At 41.3% G+C, this 21,996-nt stretch overlaps 2 protein-coding genes across 5 annotated transcripts in view; one reads left to right on the top strand and one right to left on the bottom strand.

The window, feature by feature from the left end:
• The window catches only part of HEATR1 (HEAT repeat containing 1), a 36,092-nt gene extending 30,974 nt beyond the window's left edge, over positions 1-5,118 (top strand). Inside the window, exons 37-45 of the mRNA XM_042025295.1 lie at positions 70-220; positions 734-892; positions 1,550-1,684; positions 1,958-2,062; positions 2,156-2,324; positions 3,029-3,183; positions 3,537-3,695; positions 4,399-4,507; positions 4,898-5,118. Of these exons, the coding sequence (XP_041881229.1) occupies positions 70-220; positions 734-892; positions 1,550-1,684; positions 1,958-2,062; positions 2,156-2,324; positions 3,029-3,183; positions 3,537-3,695; positions 4,399-4,507; positions 4,898-4,986 (1,231 nt within the window). The 3' untranslated portion in view covers positions 4,987-5,118. The remainder of the gene's footprint in view (positions 1-69; positions 221-733; positions 893-1,549; positions 1,685-1,957; positions 2,063-2,155; positions 2,325-3,028; positions 3,184-3,536; positions 3,696-4,398; positions 4,508-4,897) is intronic.
• A 998-nt stretch (positions 5,119-6,116) lies between these two features.
• On the bottom strand, positions 6,117-21,294 carry LGALS8 (galectin 8). Of its 4 annotated transcripts, XM_042025297.1 has the most exons (10): positions 21,181-21,294; positions 19,127-19,336; positions 15,252-15,340; positions 14,449-14,659; positions 13,682-13,798; positions 11,916-11,972; positions 11,816-11,842; positions 10,360-10,448; positions 7,847-8,012; positions 6,117-7,382 (listed from the first exon to the last, which is right to left on the bottom strand). In XM_042025297.1, the coding sequence occupies exons 2-10, from the start codon at positions 19,238-19,240 to the stop codon at positions 7,233-7,235; spliced, it is 1,020 nt and encodes a 339-aa protein (XP_041881231.1). In that variant the 5' UTR covers positions 19,241-19,336; positions 21,181-21,294; the 3' UTR covers positions 6,117-7,232. The 4 variants fall into 4 exon arrangements, with proteins under 4 accessions (XP_041881231.1, XP_041881232.1, XP_041881233.1 ...); XM_042025298.1 differs by lacking the exon at positions 11,816-11,842; XM_042025299.1 differs by lacking the exon at positions 11,916-11,972 and having other exon boundaries at positions 21,181-21,292.
• Between the last annotated feature and the right edge of the window lie 702 nt (positions 21,295-21,996).

Below are 21,996 nucleotides of genomic sequence, written 5' to 3'. Positions count from 1 at the left end.
TTGATTGGAAATGTACCTCCAAATGGTCAGTTATTTCACCGTTCTCTGTTTGTGTTTGGTTATTCACAGGCTGATGCCAGCACTCTTGAAGACTTTAAAAAGTAAGAAGGAGCTGGTCTCAAATGAGATTTACCTGCTGAGTGCTGTCACTGCTCTGCTAAAGGTTGCAGAAACACTACCACACTTCCTTAGTCCTTACCTTTTGGAGTGCTTGTTGCAGGTGAGCTGTGTGACTCCCCCAGGTGTGTAAAGGGGGGAGGGGATGTGCCCAGATCCCAGCAGAAGCTGTAGAGATTACTTCTTTCTCTGAAACTGAAGTAGGAGTGTGTGCCAACTATGTGAAAGTTCGTAACATACGACTCTTGTACTCAGTTTCTTGTGCAGGTAACTCAGATACGAACCTAAGAGCATCTCCTTCTCCTCCCTCACATAGGTTGTATTTTGCCTCTTTGGAAAGGGAGATGTATCCCGAAAGATCATTCTGTAATATCCACAGTCTCCTCAAATGTGTATCTAACACTCTTGTTAGAGTCATTCTGGCCCTCTGCTGTTGGCATGGGCGTTTTTTCAGTGTCTTCTGAAGAGAGTGAAGCTTTGTACAGACAGCTTAATCTAAGGTGCTTCAAGTGGTGCAAACAGCAAAATTCCTGTCTGACATTTGCAGCAGACAGCTACTGTAGAATAAGTTCTTTAGTTGCTAAGTAGGCCTAACTCTTGTTGGAATTCCTCATAGGTTGTTCGCTTGGAAAAGATTGTGGCCGAGTTTGGTCCTTCTTCCCAGATAAGCGTACGTGTAGCATCACTAAAAACCATCCTAGCAACAAGGCTGGCTCCCCGAATACTCCTGCCTGCAGTTACCAAGTGTTACAGTGAGGTGGTGCATACCCGCAAGGTAAGGGGTTTTTTCATCCTTTAGCACTGAGATAAAATAAAGAAGGACAAGAAAAAAAAAGAAACAAGCAGTGAAAAATTTGGTTCAGCCTTGGCCACCACCAGCCTGCTCACTGTGGCAGCAGAATGAGAAACAAAGAAAGTCTTACAAGCACTGTTCAGCAACAGCTAAAACACCGCTGTGTAATCAGAGTTGTTTTGGTCACAGATCAAATACACAGCACCATGTGAGCTGCTATGAAGGAAATTAACTCCATCCCAGCCAAACCTACCATAGTCTCTATATTATAATCTGTGGGGTTTTTTGTACTGCTGTGGTGATTCGGGAAAGGTAGATCTGGGAGAGATCCAGCACTTCAATGTCCTTTGCATCTTAGATGATGAATGCTTGGGAGATCATCCCATTCATAAGGGACTTCATTTATGTGCTAGGAACATGTCAGAATTCTCTCCAGTATGGCAGAGGGTAGACAAAATACTTTTCAGGAATTCTACTAACTTAAGCTCCCAAAAGTACAGGGAAGAAGCTTATTTATTTTATCAACAGTATTTTAATGAGCAAACGCATGAAGTGCATAAATCCAATTTCCTAGTTACGTTTCTCCGTTACTGTCAATATCACAGTTGCCTTTGCATTGTTTTGCTTTTGTTTTGGTAGAACTGCCTGGGTCCCCTTATGAATATTTTGAAGGAGCACATTGCTGGTATGGAGAAGGAGCACCTGATCTCCCATCAGCCTGAACTGACAGCATTTTTCATGAAAGTCCTGGACTTCCGAACAGAGCATGCCGAGGTAGCTTGATTGGGAGGATGAGCAGCAGCTGCACCTCTCTACATGCTAATTCTCTCACTTGTTTAAAAAAAGAGTAGTAGATTGTATATGTGCTGTTACGGATTGTATGTGTGCTCTGAAATTCTGGGTATGAAACACTCTGTTCCGAATTGTTCTTGCAGTAGAAAACATGATAGTTAAGTATTTAATCTGAAATAGACAAAATTAAAATGTGCTTTGAAAGCTCAAATTCTTACATTTCAAACACAGAATTATGTTTTCTGATTTTTCTAGGATGATTTAGAGGAAGTTGGTAAGATAGAGGCTTATATTATTGACTGTCTAATCAGTATGGTTATGAAACTTTCCGAGGCTTCTTTCAGGCCCCTCTTCTTCAAGGTAAGAAGTCTAAATGTGATTCATCTGCATCAGCATGTTTGTGCTTTCCAGTGCACAGACACAGGGAACAGCTAATCTGCCTTTCACTTTCAGCTCTTTGATTGGTCCAAAACAGAGGCTACCCTAAAAGACAGGCTGCTGACATTCCACCGAATAGCAGACTGCATTGCAGACAAGCTCAAGGGTCTCTTCACCCTCTTTGCTGGTCATTTAGTGAAGCCATTTGCTGAGACATTGAACCAGGTCAACATTTCTAAAACTGGTAAGTTGTCAGTTACTGGCTACAGAGCAGCTTAGTCTTGATTGCTGAGAAGTTAATTTTAATTGCTGAAATTTTAGTCTTACAGGATTTATTTCACAGCACACATAATTCTTTACTTTCTTCTTTCTCTGGTAAATGAGAAATCTTCCTCTGATGGAACCAAAGGACATTTTTTATCCTTGGGCACTATGCTTTCAAAGTTGAGACCACATGAAAATTTTCAGTGTCAGTCCCAGGGAGTTTCCTGAGTATGAAATTGTGTAGAAAGAGGGAGACTTGTTTCTCTTTTTGCTTTTTTCTTTTTCATTCACTGACTTCTCTTACATGCTACCTGGTGTATTCAGAGTCCTCTGCTTTCTGGGCAAAAACAGGTGTTACTGTTTTCTATGGGAAACTATTTGCCCATCCCAGTTGTAGTGACCTGAAAAAACTCTCCATATCCACAGGTATGGCCAAGCACTTTTCCTGTAGCCTGTGGCTGTTCTCTTTTATTTCCATCAGTAGCAGACCTGCTGGGGCAGTAGCTTAAAGCCAGATACCCTATCACATCCATTCTGTTGTTCTGAGTGATGAGTACATAATTGCTATGTAATCCATCCCTTAGCTACATTCACAGACTACCAATGTTTCTGTCCTGCAGGGGGAACTTTTGTGTTTTCATTCTGTTGATGATTTTTTTATTCTTCTCCTTGGCTGGTGTGTAGATGAAGCTTTCTTTGACTCTGACAATAACACAGAAAAGAGCTGTCTACTGTTGCAGTTCACCATGGACTGTCTGCACAAGCTCTTCCTGTTTGACACCCAGAAGTTCCTGAGTAAAGAAAGAGCAGAAACCTTGATGCAGCCTCTGGTCGATCAGGTATTGACAAACCCCTAAAAACAATTCATAGCTGGCTTTTTTTTCCCTTTGATAGTTAAAAAAAAGAGATCAGGTGTCAATCCTCCCCCTTAATGAAAAGGGAGGGATTAGGTCATTGTCTTTGAGCTACAGACAATATTGACTGTTTTGCCTAAGACTCTGGATTGCTGATTAATTTTTTATCCTTTTCTAAATGTCTTTGTTCTGTAAGGTCCATGCATGCTGTTGAGCTCTTGCAGACCAGTGCACTCCCACTGATGACCTTTGACTCTAATTCTTGAGTACCTGAAAGCCAAAGCTAGAAGTGTTTTTGGCTGGGTTTATCTGAGTCTGGATCTGTTTTACTTCCACAGCTAGAAAATGTGCTTGGAGGAGATGAGAAGTTCCAGGAAAGAGTGACAGCACACCTGATACCCTGCATAGCTCAGTTTTCAGTGGCAATGGCAGACGATTCTCTTTGGAAACCTCTGAACTACCAGATCCTGCTGAAGACAAGGCACAATTCTCCTAAGGTTGGGAGCTATCAGAATTTGAACTGGTTTTCTTTGTTATGCTAGAAAATGGGAACAGTGGCCCCAAAATCAGAAGTGAGTTAACCAAGTCACTGCTGAAATACTAGACTAAATTAAAATACTGGTGCTGTACCACAATACTCCCAAGTTGTAGAGATGGGTGCAACATGCTCTTCTGCTCTCACTGTAAGCAATATCACTGTCAATATTCCACATGCCTTTTATACTGTGTGGTTTGGGTTTTTTGAAGATTGAGTATCTGTTGGAATAAAGAGAGAATTATTTGTCTATGAAGACAGGGGCACTTTAGAGGGTACCTGGAAGACAGTTACCAGCTTTCAGACCTGTTTATTATATAGACTTTTGTCAAGACTCTTCTATTGACAGGTTATAGACATTAAGGGAGTGTACTTGGTTTTTTGTAGTGCTGAGCTAAGCCCTGATACAGTGGGAGTGGCATTGTGACAGGAAGTTAAAGTCCATTATATCAAGTAACTTGCAGCAACATTACCTGCTTCTTCCAACCTGTTTTTTTATTTGCCATTATGTTAACCCAGATCTTAATATTTAAATTAGCATAAAACTAGTTCCCTTCAGTAATGGAAGATTTTAACCTTATAATGAATGGAAAGAAGGCAGGGGTGGGGGAGAACAGGGAACCATATTGTAATGTTTGTTTCCATACATAATTGTTTTGGTTTAGGTCCGGTTTGCTGCCCTGCTTGCTTTGATAGAAGTTGCACAAAAACTGAAGGAGAACTACCTGGTCCTGCTACCAGAATCTATTCCTTTCTTAGCTGAGCTTATGGAAGGTAATGTTCTAAACTGGAATTAGTGAAGGGTCACTTACTTCGAAGATTCAGACAGGCTCATTGTTATAACTGTTGTAAATCTTACAAATTGGTATATGGTAGCTTATACTGTGAAAAATGCAAACTGAAATGGATTATATCAAACACACTCATGAAGTTCAGTTAAATTACAGTAATTTCTTCAGTGTTGTAGCCTGTACACATCTCCCCGTTTGCAAATTTTAGATCAGTGTCACAGTAGTTTACCTAGTTCAGTGACAAAGTATTTCTGAATAATGATTTCATACATGGTGTTTGAGGATGGTTCTAGCCTTAATGAGTGATGAAGCCTTCTTAGGGTAGCCTTGTAATCACTGCTCTACTTAATTCCTGCTTAATTTCTTTTTCTAGATGAATGTGAAGAAGTTGAACAGCAGTGTCAGAAGACAATTCAACAACTGGAAGTCATTTTGGGAGAACCACTCCAAAGCTACTTTTAAGTTGTTTTCAAATTTTGTCTGAATTGTGTAACTTTACACATTCAGGTGTTACAGGCAAACTGTCATAACTGTTTTTATCAGAGACAAGATTTTAACTTTTTAATAAAATATTTTAAGAATCTGGCTTTATCATTTCTGGATGGACTGGGTACTTTTCTTATGACTTTTCCTTAACTGCTCTTAACAGTGGGAAACTGGAGCAGGCTATAAAGAAATCCTGAGTGACAACATGTGAGACTCACTGAATTCCACTGTGCTTGGGGTATACAGTTACTGTGGAGGGGCTGTCGTGCTCCAAGCATGGTACTCACTGGACCAATGCACTGCAATCCTGAGAATCTGGGTTTTTCCTGTCATCTATAGGGAAGTAAAAAGTATACCCACATAAGATACTGAAAAAGAAGTTCCAAGAAACTATGATTCATGTAGGAACTAAATCTGTTTTACAGTCTTTAAAGACTGCTACTGATTAGCTGAAGTTCAAGAATAAATTGCTTGCTATGATAATGAATTTGCCCAAAAACTTACTACTTGTTTTGCACCACGAGGTGCTGGTTCATTCCACTGGTACTAAGAAAAGCAGACTCTGTAAAATAGGGTTTAAAATGCAACTGGGTAGAACTAACACTATACAGTGTCTTACATCCCATTGGGTGCTGGGAAGAAGCCTCTGTCGAGGGTGCATCATGCCATGTAGATCCCATATGTGGAAAGATTACCACATCAAGCTCTTACAGGATTTTCTTAAAACTGTTAATTGTGTCTGCTGTCAAAGCAAAAAGGACATTCCCATGAGAATGTCTGCTGAACTCTTAGATAAAGGCAAGGACACACAAGTGGCATTAGTGCCATGAGGAGCTGCCTACCAGCTCCTCTGTTCCAGTGAGTTTATCCTGCAGCCAAGGGGTACATACAGCACAGCACTGCACTGTCTTGAAGGCCACCCCAGCACAGCCACAGCCCAGCCCCAATGCCTGCTCAGGTTAACTGGTCTGTGGATCAATTCCTTGATGGGGAAATGGTTCTCCAGTCAGGGTTGCTTTGCCAACTTGGAGATACTGGTAAGACAATAAGCAAAACAAAATAGACCAAAAAGGGATCATAGCTACTTAACTACACTTGGAGAAAAGCAGAGTTCACATATGTTTTTATTGGTACTTTTTATACATTAAATCTGGTCATTTAAAGTCTTTCAGTGTACATCTTATTCTTGAAATTGCTTCAGTTTAGCAGTCTTAAGATATACAGGGACATCTTTCAGGTGTGTATTGATAAACAGTAGTAACTTATTTTTAAAAAGAATATAAAAAGACTGACATTTGTATGGAAAACTGAATAGGAACAGCTTATTTCACATATATAGTATTTTAATACAAGACTGAAAAAGGATTCATTCTCTAGTCCACTGCTGAGTAGTCAAGTGCCCTCTCAGCTGAAACCCTACCTGGACTATCTGGATTCACACATATTTTAAAAATGAAACCCACAAACATCTACTTCAGACCCTAAGGATTCTTAACCCAGTCAGGTGCCACTTCAGATCAAACAAGCTTTCAAAAGTTCACATAATTGAAACCAGCTAAATCACTTTCCCGTGTTTCACTTTGGAAAACTAAAAGGTAGAAATCTTGGGCCCTTGTAAGCAGGAGGTGACACAACCATAGGTGTCAGAGAATGTGCTATTGCAGCAGCAGGCTAAGAAATAAGATCAAACTCCTTGCCTTTTGCCAGAAGTTACAGGTCAACTGTTTGCCTAATCCAGCCTCACTGTAAAGGTTATAGGTGCTAACATAAATTAGGACATAGAAAATTACAAGCCATAGCTCTATCTTAAATAAATAATGAACATCCCTTTTGAGGTGGATAACTCTACCTTTGGATCCTATTTCAGTCTCATTTCTACTTCACAAGATCGAATGTATGGTATTGAGGAATGCCAAAAAATAGTTAAACATACAGAGTGCAATTGTTACACACAGTATGATGCAGCATTTTCATATTGCTGGGTTCAATAATACAGGAGATTTATCTGAGCAAAACTTACTTAGCTTGCCAGGAAACTGTAAACTAGAGAAGGATTTAATCTTGCAGTTAGCATTTCTGGTACTTGCCTAACTCAGAGAGGCAAATGCAAAAGCCTAGATAGATTAAAGGCAGGCTCAGCACAAGTCAGCACCTGTTTGTACTTGACAAGGAGGCACTGTCATTAGAAGAGGTTAATTTCTTTTAGTACTCATTGAAAAGAACTACCAGCTCCTCACATCTAACAAATGAACATCTCCCGTGACTTCCACTATGTTGATCTTTTCAAGCTGTTTAAAACGATGCTTGTACTCCAGAGTGTGAACACCATTAACAGCAACTTTGAACTGGTAGGCATCACAGAAAATAATCAGCTGGAAAGCAAGAAGAGAAATAGTTAACATTTAAGCTCAAGTAAGATGTGAAAAACAATCTGATGACCTAGCCTAGACTTGGGTAAGACCTGTTTCTGTTACAGAGAATGTTTCATCCAAAAGCAACATTTAAAAACAAAAATGGAGCATCAATAAAATTCATAGAAGCATACAATAACTTAAGTTGCAAGGGACCTGTAAGAATCATCAAGTCCAACTCAATTTAATTTAAATTTCCTCTGAGCACAGGTTGAATTTTTGCAACTACTTCAAAAGAAAACTGTTATTAAATAAAGACAAATCTCTGCTCTCTACAGTCCCATTTAATCCTGAGTATTTTCAAGACATGAAATGCAGGAATAGCAGTTTTATTTAAATCTGTATTAGTAATAGGACATTTAAGCACCAATGCTAATCCGTTTGGCAGATTTTCCCGTTTGATGCTATGCTTCAGTTAATCTTACCTCAAAGTACATCCCCCGACTGAAAGGGAAGTTAGCAATTTCCTTTTCTTCTTCTCCCCAGCTGTCATGAAGGTAGGAGTTTCTTACAAAAACTTTATTTTTCATTCGGGGATTCAGATGTAAAGCAATGTCCTTTGAGTCACTTGGTCTCAGATTTATTGCAAAGCTGGAAGATATTTTTTTAAAGTTTACTGCACCAAGGGTTTACAGACATGACACAGCAGTCCATGCCATTTACCAAGTCCTTAGCCAATACTCGGGCTGCTTGGGAGCCAGGGCTGTGATTCACCTGAAGAACCGAGCAAGCAGCCAGCCAGCATGCACTGGTCTCCTTTGCACAGAAACCTTTGCTGGAGGCAACAAATGTAGGATATGACCCTGCTAGATCCACTTCATCACTCACAGCTTTCTGTTCCTGACTCTGCAACAAGCTGTGGAGCCAAGAGCTGCTCCCCTACTGCACTAGGAAGCAGCATTCTCACAGGAACATATGGAGCTGCCTGCTCCCACATCTCCTTCACTCAGGGAATGGAGAGTGAGAGGCTTTGTTTTACCGAAAGACATGGTATTCCTTCTGCCAACAAACTGGTTGAACTCTAAAGAAAAGTTCAAGGATTCTCTTCATATATTTAAGACTGGTGGGACACCATGCATACAAAATGCTATTCTGTAGGCAGCAAAGCTCTGCCCAGGCTGAGTGAATACTCTGCCATCTCAGACATGTCCACAAAACAGGGCTCCTAAAGGGGAGGGAGCTCTGCAGAAGGGTGATCAAAGGGAACAGTCATTCAAATTCAAATGAATGCTTCAACCTGTCACGAAAACCTTACTGCATTTGAAGAAAAAAATATTCCCTCCCCACTCAAATTAGCTCCAGCTGTCAGACTGTCACCCTCTTTTGAGAATTGTTCAGTCCAGATAGGAAATATAGCAACACTTCCAAACTGTGAAGTTCTTTTTTTCACCAAGAAAAAGAAACATCTACAACTGTGTGAGCTGAGTGAAATACATGAAATAACTTATAAACTCTATATAAATACTTAGGTTTAAAAGCACAAACATAAAAAGCAGACAATCTGCAGTCCTTTAACAGCCAAAAGCCTCTTCATGCTTATAAGCATTTGAGCACATTCAGCACTTGAGCACATTCAGCACTTGAAAAGTGCTAATAAACTTTTCAAGCCAAAAGAAGGAAAAGAAATGCTACTCTCTAAGTATTTATTATCCTATTAAATCTGAAGTCCATCCAAACTTTGTGGATAAGGATTCCAGACCGTGGATTCCAGTATGAACTCCAAATGCTGTTCAGGGAAGAAATGTGCCCTGAGGAAGTATGAGTGCAATACACACACACGCACAATGTGAAAAGTATGCTTCTCATTTGCTTCATTTTAAGGCATGTTTTTGCAGAGCCAAAACCACCCTTCAAGTAAAGGGCATGCTGAAGCACAGACACTTGCTCAGCTCCATTTTGACTGTGTTATGCTCCCCTCCTCCCTGACCTTTATTTCATGCTTGGAAAATGTCTTCTTTGCAAGCCATTGTTGCCAATTTGCTATCAAAATTATTGCTCATATTTCCCTATCAGCTTTCATGGAATCACAGAATGGCCTGGGTTGGCAGGGACCTTAAAGACCATTTTGTTCCAACCCTCTGCTGTGAGCAGGGACACCTTTCACCAGACCTGGTTGCTCAGGGCCCTATCCAACCTAGCCCTAAACATGGCCACAGATGGGGCATCCACAATTTCTTTGGCACCCTGTTCCAATGTTGCACCACCCTCACAGTGGATTTCTTCTTCATATCTAACCTAAACCTACACCTATTCTCTTATAGGTGGAAGCCATTCCCCCTTGTCTGTCACTACATGCTCTTGCAAATAGTCTCTCTCCATTTTTCTTATAGGCTCCCTTCATGTACTGGAAAGCCACAATTAGGTCTCCTCGAAGTACTTTTTTTCCCAGGCTGAAAAATCCCAATTTTCTTAGCTTTTTTTCTTAGGAGAGGTGCTCCATCCTTCTAATCACTCAGTTCATCACTCAGTTATTTTTAGTTAGGCACCGTCATGCTTATACCAAGGAGGATTTTCAGAGAAATATTGTAATACACAGCATTTGAGCACACCAGCAACTCACCTCACTTCTGTATCACCTATTTGTGCCAGTTCCCTTACTCTTGGGTCTCTTTAGAATAAAAGCTGTCTCTGTACAGTACATTTGCTCACACTTCCTGCACAATAGAAAGCCCTGAACAAACACACAAATTTGTGAATGACACAGATTTAGTAGGTAAGACACTCAGGTTTTACCTTCACTTTTCACAATGGAGCTGCTCTTTTAAGTCCTCTCTAAAGCGGTATCCTGCTGGTTCCTGAGGAAACTGCATTGAAGTTTCAGATGATACCAGATGCAAAGTTGCAAGTGAGTAAGGATATATAGAGGCAATGGAAAAGCCTACTCATTCTCAAGAATACCTCAGTTAAATAACAGAAAAAACCCACCAGTAACACATACCTCTTTGGGTTTTTATCAACTTCTCCTTTGATGGCAATTGTGCATCCTGGACGAAGTGCAGTATCAAGCTTCCCAACATAAGGAACACCCTGGAAGTACATCCCCAGTAAAAATTTTGACTGTGACTTACTTTTTTCAACATACAAGCTGGGCTTTACTATGGCAGGACGAAATCTGGCATACAATTGCAAATCTGCACTTACAGCTGAATTTATTCCTACCAGCATATTGAGGGATCCTAACACTATAGTGGAAAACTTACACTGAGATAAATACATCAGTGTTTTGAGCTTTAATTTAGACTACCACCTTGGGTTCAAAACATTATTTACAACTACTTCTGACACCATTAACAGTGGAAGGAGGGGAAGAAGGGGAAAGAAAAAAAAGAAAAAAAGTAAGCATGAAACTCCCTGTAATAGTTTAAATTCCGATCACATAATTATTCGGATTATACCTGACTTCTCATCTCTAAAAGTATCAGTTTTGCTTTCAAGAGTAAGGCTCACGCTAAGGTGTGTTGTTGTCCCATGGTTGCATAAGTACTAGAAGTAGGGTCACTAAGTGTTCTGTCCTGGCAGGAGTTCATAATGATAGTACAAGTATTTTATTCATCTTATTTTTTCATTGTATTAGAAGTTATTTTTATCAGGGAAAAGAAGGGAATAGAGAAGCACTTCGCTTTCATGTTTTTGCTGAAATCCACCACTTACAATACTGCCTGTTATTTGGTTTTGAAAAAAAGACTGAAGAAGGCAGGCTGTCAAGTGACAAAGCATCTAAAATTATGGCACTCGCTGCAACTTCACCTTCTCCACAAATTCTATTTGTATATATTCCTGGATTTCAACCCCTTCTCAGTTTGAGTGTGGTCCTTACTCCAGTGTGAATACAGTCCACCTGCACACATTTTTGCAAAAAGATGAGCACTCACACCACCTATACCACATTATATGCTATATGCATGTTAGCTGGGTGCAAGTTTCCACCCCTAAGGTTAAGGTTAATCCAGCTACCTAAAGTGTACACAAGGATCTGTTAGCAAGAAGAAGATGTAGCACACAGGTTCCAAGACACACGTTACCATAATATGACTGCAGAATACTTTTGCTTTGCAGGTACTCCCTAAGGCAGAGGAAACAAAGCATGCTTATCTGAAAAAAAAGTTTTGAATGTGACTTGGTCCTTTAAAACTTCAGGTGCTTCACTCTTTATTTCTTTATGGTTGCGGATGCTGTGTTTATCTTTTGGGTTTTCTAAATGATTTAACAACACTCTCATTTGTACTACCAGCAGAGAAGAGGATTACCCTTTACAAAATCTCACTGATGATCTTTCTCCAGTTGACTCTCAATTCCTTTTTTCTTGTCTTCTGTGCATGTCTTTTTATGAATAACTGAGGTATTTTTTATTTTTTTTACTCCACATTTGCCACAAATCTACAGGAGACACTTACCAATTGCGAACCATTTGGCATTTCCCCCTACAAAAGAAGAACATTATCTAGCTTATCAGACAACAGGGAGATTCATTCAACCTTTTACAAACATACGTACATTTTCTGTGCTTATCTTTGTTACTCCTAGAGATGATGGCTGAGAGCCTTGTAAAGACTGCAGAGAGAGAGATATTTAGGTGTCATTGCTAACATCATCTTTAACATATTGGTTTAGAACAATGTAAGGATCATCATGTTGAATCATGAACTGTTAAGATGATAATCTAGGGCTATGTTAATGAAAAAGATAGCCTACAAACCCCTACAAACTACAGAAAAGTTCTGAAGATCAATTGCTGAAGCCAAATCTCTGGAGATTTCTGAAGATCGCCTCATTACAGTTTGAACCTTTATTTAACAGTTCGGACTACTGTCAAGCCCTCAGCATCTGAGGGTACCCACAGAGTTTTCCTTGCTGGGATAGAAATACCAGTATGGCAGGTCCACACAGGGATTCTTGGGATTCTAAGCAGCCCCCTACATCCTTGTCCCTTTCTATGGGAAGGACAGATGAGCAACATGGCCATGCAGAGACAGTTCCAGCTAGCCTACCAGACTGTGTCCTCAGGTTGTTTATTTCAATATAAACCTCAAATCTCCTCCTCAGAAAACTAAGAAGAAAGAATCACCTTTCTCCATTCCTTTCTTCCACAAAGGATAGAGCATCAGCAGCCACATATTAAACCAAGTGTACGTTTTGTGCCTGGGTCAGAAACCAACCTAGAGCACCTGCTTGCCCTCAAGCACTTCTTGGAGTCAGTCCTCCAAGATCAGGATGCAGACAGCTTTTGCAGGAATATTATTCTGGCAACATGCTCAAGGCCAAGTGATGGGACCCATGAAAGTCTGTTTACAGGCTTTGCAGATGATCTTTAAACATAGTAGACCTATGTTTAAAGCTTAGACTTCATTATGTTCAGCTTTGCCTCCTACCAAAACAATTATTAGTCTGCTGACCTGAGTTAGACCTGATATTTGGCAGCAAGAGCCAAAAGCTTTGCCCACAATGTAGTGAAGATGGAGCAGAACAGACATAGAATATTCAATAGGAGTAGATAGGCTACCTTAGTGAGAGGCAGAAAAGGGAAAAGGCATTCGCATTCTGTATCTCCCTGGAATTTATCACCTCCAGTTTCTGGTCTAAAAGTCTAATTCTTCAGAACAAAAGGATCTCTCCTTCTTTCCAGGGAAAAACTCCCTGTTGGTTTACTATCAGTAGCAGAGCTGGCAGCTGAGAGGAGGCACAGCACAGACTTCACTTCAAATTCACTGCAGTTTGGTCCATGTACAAGTCAAGCTACAAAGTCTGAGAAAGAATACCTCTTCTTATCCCCATAAATGTACACTTCTGACTTCAATCAACAAACCAGTCGGTTTAGCAGGAAAAACAGGTCTATGTGCACAAGGAGTTCCAGCTGTCACTGATCTTGGCATTTCAATGCCAAGCAACAAGCTACAGCCATGGCTAAACTTGTCACTTAGAAGCACTGAATACTCAAGAGTTCATTCTGGAGCCTCTGCAATATTTGAAAAGTCTAATCCACTCCTAGACTAAGTATCCAATCAATTCTTATACCATCTGTCCTGTTAACTTTGTAAGCTGTAAACTTTAGTCACTTTCCTGCCCCTAGCTGCAAGACTGAAACAGGAAGACAGAAATCCTCATGAGACTCACATGCTGAAATGTGGGGAAACCAAAATCTCCTTACTAAAATTAGACTGTTTTGCTGCTTCTTCTTCCTTCCTTTTCACCACAAATCCTACTATGCAGTTTAGCAGGACAGAGAAAAGGAATCAAACAAGTCAGCTCTCTATACAACTTACCTTAGAAACAAACTCTATGGTTTTGATCTGCACCTTGCCATATATTCCAAGAGTATCTATTTTTTCAAGGCTAATTCTGTGGTTGTAGAGCACCAAGTGCTTTTTGTTTACCATCACCTAAAGAGACAAGAAACAAAACAGAAAAACTGTATTAAACACACACTACACCAGCCAGGTATCAAACTGGATGCACACGTCTCGGGTTTACACTGGTTTGGTACAGAAGCAACTCCATGAGTGTCCTAGAAATATCAGATCAACTAAGTTCAGCTCATCCATGATTCAGTCTCTCTCTCCATCACTGTGAGGGAGATTTATTTGCCTACACTAAAATTTTCGTTTCACACCTTTGTTTCTAACACCTGGTCATTTACCAGTGTGGTATTACCAATGTAATAGAATCCGTTATTGCAGTCTAAGAGCAAGACAAATACACCTCACATATCCCCTCCAAGAGGACTGTCCTACACTAGTCACAGAAGAGGTTTATCCCAAGATTAGCCCTTTGCACCTACAGAGGGAAGGGTGGAGCAGCCATTAGTCATGGCAGGAAGCTACTTGCCTACTCATCCAATTTAGAGGGAAGCAATACAAAATTAAAGGTCTGATTTTATTACCACCTCTTTAAAGAAAAGCTCTAAACTTTTCTGTAGTGAGACTATACCTAGGTAACAGAGACACCTAGACCTCCCATATTTATTTCAATTATACAAAATACCTTTATTTTAATGGCCTGACAACCGGATGTAGATGAAGAAGCGACCCACCTGGAATTTATCCTTTAAAATCATGATGATAATCTCAAATGACTTTCCTTTTTCAAAGGGCATCTCATAAGTGATCTCCTCCCAGCCCCACTTCTCCCTCTCCAGTGTGTTGCAAACAATGCAGCCAGACCTTTTGAAGCGGGGGTTGAAATGGAATGCCACGTCAGCTCGAGGCTTTATGCTGCTGCCACACTGTAAATCCACCTGGAACCTAATCATAAAAATCAGAGAAACCACATTCAGCTCAGTCTCTCAAGAACTCACCTAAAAGCTCGGTACATTTGTGTTTTACTGTGGAGCCTCAGAACAGGCAGATACAGTGAATGTCATTGGATAAGAAAAAATCCCCAAACAAACATTTGTCCTCCTCTCTTCCTACCTATTTGTGAAAGGTTCTCCCATGATTCAGTGCAGTGAATATAAATGTTTAAGTATTTATTTAATGGTCATCATTCATATCATGTAAACTCTTCACTGTGTTCACTACCTTCCCTCCCATCACCTTCAGCAGAATATATCAAATGAACCTCAGATAAAGTCAGGGAACAGAACCCCCTCACTGGGTACAAGCACTAGTCCATACCTCCTTAGCCCAGTTTAAGTTAATTCCTACACACTACACATTCAGTTATCAATTTTTTTAGTCTCAGATAACCCTTTAAGCCTGCATTCAATCTGATGCTATCACAAGGCTTTAGATCAAGCCTTTGTGCACCATCCTAAGTAGAACTCCTGGAAACATTTTATCCATTACATTCTTGCTCACATGGTGACATTGCTAAACATGACACCATAGCCACTACCTGTCTGCATCATCAGGAACAGTCCCATGTATCACAATCAGCTCTCCAGGAACAAGGCCACCATGTATCGTCCCAACATATGGAATGGCCTAGAAAAGGGAAGAACAAAAAAAGAAGAAAAAATTATTCCAATACCATTTTGTGATGGAGGCGAAAAATCCCAAATTAGTTTAAAAATTAGTATTCTAATCCTTAATTATACGATAATCTAGAACATTAAAAGAAACACAACCAGCTTTTAATATAAAAGAAACCACAACAGGAAGGGGAAATCTGGCATATGTTCCCCTATGAAAACCAAGCTTTTCAGATCAAATTAAAATTTCCATCCTCCATTCCCAGCTCTCAAATGAAGAGTCGTAATATGTTATTGCCTCACTATTCACAGAGCATAAGGAGGATTCACATCAAATTAGGTCATTCTCAAGGGCTGGCTATTATCAGCCCCTTCCTGGTACCAGGAGGCAATTTCCACAACCCTCCTGACCCCAGACTACAGGAGCTGCCTTTTTGCTTGTTCTTGCTCCATTATGGAAAACAGTAATAGGAAGACTATGTCACAGAATGTCTTCTTAGTAAAACTTACACAAACACAACAAAATACCTCATCCTGATCAGCTAAGAACTGCAAAGTGCACTGAAATAGCCCCGTTCAAGAGTCTGGGACTGTATGTTGTCTACAGTATGCAGTCTGGCTCAAAGCCTCACTATCTTTTCTTCCTTATCAATAGCTAGAGAAGGTAGCATATGGATGTTACACTGAACTGAAATGGCAGCATGGTGAGAGTTGTTAAGCCATTGGGAGGGATATGCCAGTTAAGACCCTGGCACAGCTCACTGGCAAAGACTCAGACATGCTGACAGAAGCCCTACTCTGGTCATCCAGCATTTCAGGAAATGGAAAGGGATGGGAAGCATTTTAACATTAAACCGTGGAAGTTCCCAGGTGTCTAGCCCAAAAGCAAAGCAGTAAGTCTGCATCTCATCACATGTGCTTCAGATTGAAAAAGGAAGTAAATGGTAGAAAATGTTGCATTTGCTCTGGTTAACAGACAGGAAATTTTGCCAAGGTTGGTTTTGGTAGTTTGTAAGATTTTAGGATACCTTTGAAATGAAACAGCAATTGCAAACAAGAGCTCCAGTAATTTAACAACAAAAACAATGAACACATTGGAAATACTACTCTTGAATGGAATACTGGACTATAAAATGACAAGTTGAGATTATTTTAAAAATATATAGATCATTGCATGAAACAGGCAGATATGAAAAGGATGTGTGTTTGCTGACACATACTCTTGGTAATCTGTGAGGAAAAGGGAAAGACAGCAAAAATTGTCTAAATCCAGAGTGTTGATCATTTCTGCCAGTAAATACACATCCTTTTCTGCCCGCTCTCCACTTCCCTTCTCAGCTACCCACCCACTGCATAAAACCTAATTCAGAGTCATCTTCTACATCAGGAAATAAAAATAGAACTTGCTTCTCAAGAAAATTGTCAGGTTGTTTTAATTCTCATCATTTTTATTGGCTTTAGCAGGTGCAGTAGAAGAGGACCAAAATGTGAAATTGAGTGTTAAATGTGAAAGAAAAATGAAATCCCTTTGCTTACTGGTAGTGGTTTGGTTCCTTAAAACACAAGCTGCACACCCAGAAGATAATTTTTATTCAACTAAGAACAATAATAATAAAAAAGAAAAAGTGTATCTTGATTGTTCTCATTTTTACACTCTGCTCCTGAGGGGCAGTAGCTCTATTGCAATAAAGTAGTAAGTTACTGATTCAGTCTCCAAAGACAAATCAAAGAAACACACACAGGTCAGGGATACTGGGACTCAACCACTTCAGTGAAGCAAAGTTCTTTCTATACTCCTGAAAAGGAACTGTGGCAAAAGCACTTCTTTATATTCAAAAGGATGCATTTATTTAAAAGAAAAGGTGGCACATCAACTCTTCAGAAGCTCAGATGTGGAATCCAGAAGACCATATTAGAGCATTTTCTGGGTGCAATACTATAGACTTAATGAGACTTTGTCATCACAGAATGTGCCTGTAATTTCCTCATGTCTCAAGATGCTCTTCTACTTTTTCCTCCGTTATTAAGAATAATGCTTGTCACATGACATGATCTACTATCATCCTGTCTTTCTTCCAGATCGCCAAAACTTAGCTCTAAAGCCAACTGATCAATGTCAACTGAGTTTGAGAGGTCTCAAAAATTATGTTCTTCCTAAAAGAAAATGCCAATTTTCATAAAACAAGAGGGCAGTTTATAGTCTTACAGAGGAAAGGACTGTGATAACAGCTTTTATCCAGCATGCTGGGCATCAGACAGCTACCCCACCGGATGGGACATTACATCATTTCTTGTCAGATGGGTGACATAAAGGGCATAAAGAGGAAAGCAGATTTTCTGGATGCTTGAGAACAGTAGAGTAATGAAGAAATACATCTCAGTCTCAAACCTGTAATAAAGCTCTGAAGTTTTGCTGCTAATGGAACAATGTACTGAAACAATGACATTTTCATAGCCTCCCCTGCTACAGAAGGGCTGAGGTTCTGGCCTCTCTAGCCGAATGCCTTGCTCAGAGCAAAGTCAGATAGAGCAGGTTGCTCACTGCCTTGTCTGGAGACTGCCCTGAGGTTATCAGCACAATGTCTCCATATTACAATCCCAAATACTCATTCTTTTTCCCCACAACAGGCTCTTGATCCCTAAGCTCTAGTTGAATTCTCCTGCTAAGTCTTTTAACTCATCATACTCATCAATCCTCTTGCAGCCACTCAATTTTGCTGGACTCTTAGTCTCTCTCTTACACTACTCATTTGTCCTAAACATCTCCTAATCCTTGTTTTCACATCTCCTCTCCCACCAAGATCTCCATCTACCAACTTCCATCCTCTCTTTCCTTTCACACATCTGTCCTTCCACCTTCTGGTTAATCATACAGCCTTCCTTCCTCTTCCAGCTGGGTTCTTGTGAAGGAGGTTGAAACTATTCCCCCATCATCCCTAACTCTATCCACTTTGCAAGCAGTGACCATATACTGGGAATAAACAATCAGATTCATTGAGGGCCCAAGAGTGTGACAGTGCAAAGCTGCAACAGACAAGAAGTCCTGTGCATGTCTCTGTTACTGTACATTCCCCACGAATACTTTACAGATTTTAGTATTTTTAAAGGGGTCTAGCACAGAATGATAAAAATGCTACTTCCTGCAGGTTCAAATGAACTACTTTTTTTAAGACACAACAAAAAACACAGCTCCAGGTCACCCCTTTAGGGTAAGCCAAAGTCAGGCTGCTGTCACAGATCATGAGAATGATAGAACTTTTCAGAGAAAGTTTCCAGACTCTGAGCTAGGCAAACAACATTCTGTCAAATGAAGTCTTTGCAATTGCTGAACCATGTCAGCTCAAGTCTTCCATAGAAAACAGAATTTATTAAAAATTAAGATATGAACTATGAAAAAAGATTCCAAGCTTAGTTGTTCAGACTGAAGTTACAGGCACCACAAAATAAACACTTTGTGAGACGTACCAGGCACCACCCATGTTTACAGAGAATTAGGAGTGAAAACACTTCTTATCATACTTTCACTTTCCAGCACATCTATGTAAGCTGCACATGAAAGAGGATTATCCTCCAAGGCTGACAGAACGTCTGTCCTTTTTTGGAAGTCCTGTCCATTTGCTTATAGCACAACTTCTAAACACCATCAGCTCTTCGTGTCACCTGTGACATTCTCCCTCAAACACCTGAGTGATGAAGAGCTCTCAGTAGCATCCCTCACTGTGCAAAACAGTACTATTGACACAAAAGAGCAAAGTCCCATTTCCCAAGGGAGGCATTGTTAACAGGACAGAGGAGTTACCGGGTTACTGATTGTCTTCTGTGATGTATCCAAAGGCAGTTTACAGATTTCTTTCTGTGGTGTATCCAAGGTCAGTTTACGCATTTCCTGCTGTGCTGCACCCAAGGATGTCATCTTCCCTCCTCCAGCTGAAGTCTGTCAGTCCTGTGTGGCCACTGCTGGAGTGTATTTAAAGAACTCACGGATCAGGCAACACCAAAGGAGGGATCCCTTCGAAAAAAACCCAAAAATTTTAATTAAAGAGAAACATGGTGACACAACATGAAGTGAAACCCTCCAAGGTACAACTATAAATACCACAAGAAATGATGCAAACATCTTTCCAGTAAATCTGCTGGAGTTTTGAAATATGAAATTAAAAGGCTTGCTTAAAGCACTAAGATGCCACACTGGTAAACAATGTAATCAGCAGCATGCTATCCCCAGATTTCCCATGGCAGACAAGCCTCAGTGGCTGACCTTGCCTTTTCCAGCTTTGTCTTACATAAAGTTAAGAAATACTAGGCAAAGAGAAACAGAGGGTGTTTTATATTTCTTCTTCCAACACATAAAATCCCTGAACACCACAAGTAATTGCAGGAGTTTGTAAAACTTGAATTAAATGCACAACATTAATAAGAAATAAAGCTTGTGAGTATACTCAGCTATACTGCAACTTTTTTAGCAAATCCTTTAACAAAGTGACCAAAATTCAGGGCCCAATAGAAACTACTAAGCATAATTTCTGGCTTATTCTGGAGAAACAAGGTAGCATGTAAGCTGTGTGGTGATGACAGGCAAACAGGGAAAAAGTCAAAGGTGAGGGCTCTAGCAGCATTACTGTGTGACAACAGCAGGCAATGTCAGAAAGAAGAAAAAAAAACAGAAAAAACTCCGAAACAACACAAAACCAAAACCCCAAAGGTCTGTGGCCTGTTCCACAGGGGTTAATCTTCTGCAGTGATTAAACAATAGTGGTCCATTTTGCAATATCTGGCTTATCTTGTTGGAGATTTGGACCAGATGGGAATTAACTCACCCACTTCAGACCAGTATCTAGAATACAATTCAGAGAACATAAGGTGCCAACACTTTACAACTATTTTGTCCTTTGATCTTCTCATGGGACATTACCATTAATTCACTTTTGCCTGTGCACGCAAATTTTATTGATTTCATTTTTTTAAGGAGAAAATAAAGACCAAAGCAAACAATAATTTTGCCTTTACACTGTGAAGTCCAACAGCAGACCCCACGAAAATGAAACCTACAACCCAGCAGCCTGCTATCTGAACTTTCTGGGTGCGCAACAGCAATCTAGATCCTGCTAGGAGAGGATCCTGGCACAGGATCTTGGCAAGCCAGGTGGCACTGTGACAAAGTGATGAGTTAAGGGTTTTCTTGTTTGCCTATTAGTATTTTATTGACAAGGTCACAATAATGAAGGAAAGCTGCAAGTCAGGCTCTGTTTGTCAAAAGCAGGACAGGGAACTCCTGTATTCTTCTGTCAGAGGAACCACTATCAGTGTAGGTGTTACACCAAATCTGCAACACGGCAAGTTAAGGTTCCCTGAGTGTGCTTTGAGAACTGAGATACGTAGGCTGCCCTGTTATCTCACACACTGCAGGGGCTGGAAATATCTTCCACAGACACACAGGAAACTGTAGAGGCCAAAAAGCAGCTATTATGCTTCCCACTGGGACACAGAGAAAATGTGTCCTTCATGAGCTACCTCCATGAGGGTAACTCCGGCCAGTCCTTACAATCAAAGCGAGATTTTGCACCAACGCGAACAAGGCTTCTGCAAAGAGAATTACCGAGATGCCTTCTGGATATCTGCAAGCAATTAAAGTACAAAACATCGGCGGTGTCCCCCCATCCCCCGCTATAACCCCAACACTCCCAAACACTGGAAGGACACAGGATCACTTTCACCAAGCAACCTCGGCCACTTCAGTTTTACAACGACCCGAGGCATTCTCGGCTCCCCAGAGCCCCTCTCCCCAGCCCCTCTCCCCGACACGCACCGGGGCGGGAAGGGGCGCGTCCCTGCATTCTCCGCTCCCTCTCTTACCTGCAGGAAGCACCGCAGCGATCAGCAGCGCCCGCACAGCCGCGGGACGCACCCGCCCGGCGCCGCCATCGCCTCCGCTCCTGGCCCGGCCCCGGCCCGTCCCTCACGGCGGCTTCCGGCCCACGGTGACCTCCCCGCGGCCCCGCCCGCGCGGGGGCGGTCCCGGCGCCTCCTCCTGCAGCGGGCGGGGTGGGACTGACTCGGGAGGGCCCGGCCGCCGCGTGCCCTTGGGGCTGGGATTACGCCTTGGGAAGTAAATGCGGCTCTTTCCCCTGCGAGCCCTTCCCTTCCTCTGTGTCGTGCTTCCTCTGAAGGTCCCTTGTTGCAAGCCCAACCCCATCTCGTGACAACACACAACTCACACAGAATCACAGAATTGTTACGTTCTTTCCAACCCTCTGGTGATCATCAAGTCCATCCCCTCTGCCAAGGCAGGGTCACCTCGAGCAGGTGACACAGGAATGCATCCAGGTGGGTTTTGAATGTCTCCAGACAGGGCATGACCTCCCTGGACAGCCTGTTCCAATGCTGTGCCACCCTCAACATAAAGAAGCTCTCCCTCATGTTCTTGTGTTTCAGTTTATGGCCATTGCTCCATGCCCTGTCACTGGGCATCACTGAAGGGAGTCTGGCACCATCCTCTTGAAACCCACCTTGAGATATTTATGTGCATTAATGAGCTTCCCTCTCAGCCTCCTCCAGACTAAACAGGCCCAGCTCCCACAGTCTCTCCCCATAAGAGACACTCCAGACTCCAAATCATCTTTGTGACCTCTGCTGGACCTTCTCCAGGAGCTCCTTGTCTTTGTTGTACTG

The sequence above is a fragment of the Corvus kubaryi genome, unplaced genomic scaffold, assembly GCF_017639235.1.
Source record: "Corvus kubaryi isolate FWS band 111438036 unplaced genomic scaffold, C.kubaryi_AGA036_p1.0 37266, whole genome shotgun sequence".
NCBI lineage: Eukaryota > Metazoa > Chordata > Aves > Passeriformes > Corvidae > Corvus > Corvus kubaryi.
Note: the sequence above shows the minus strand (reverse complement) of the source record. Positions and strands in the feature narration are given on the sequence as shown.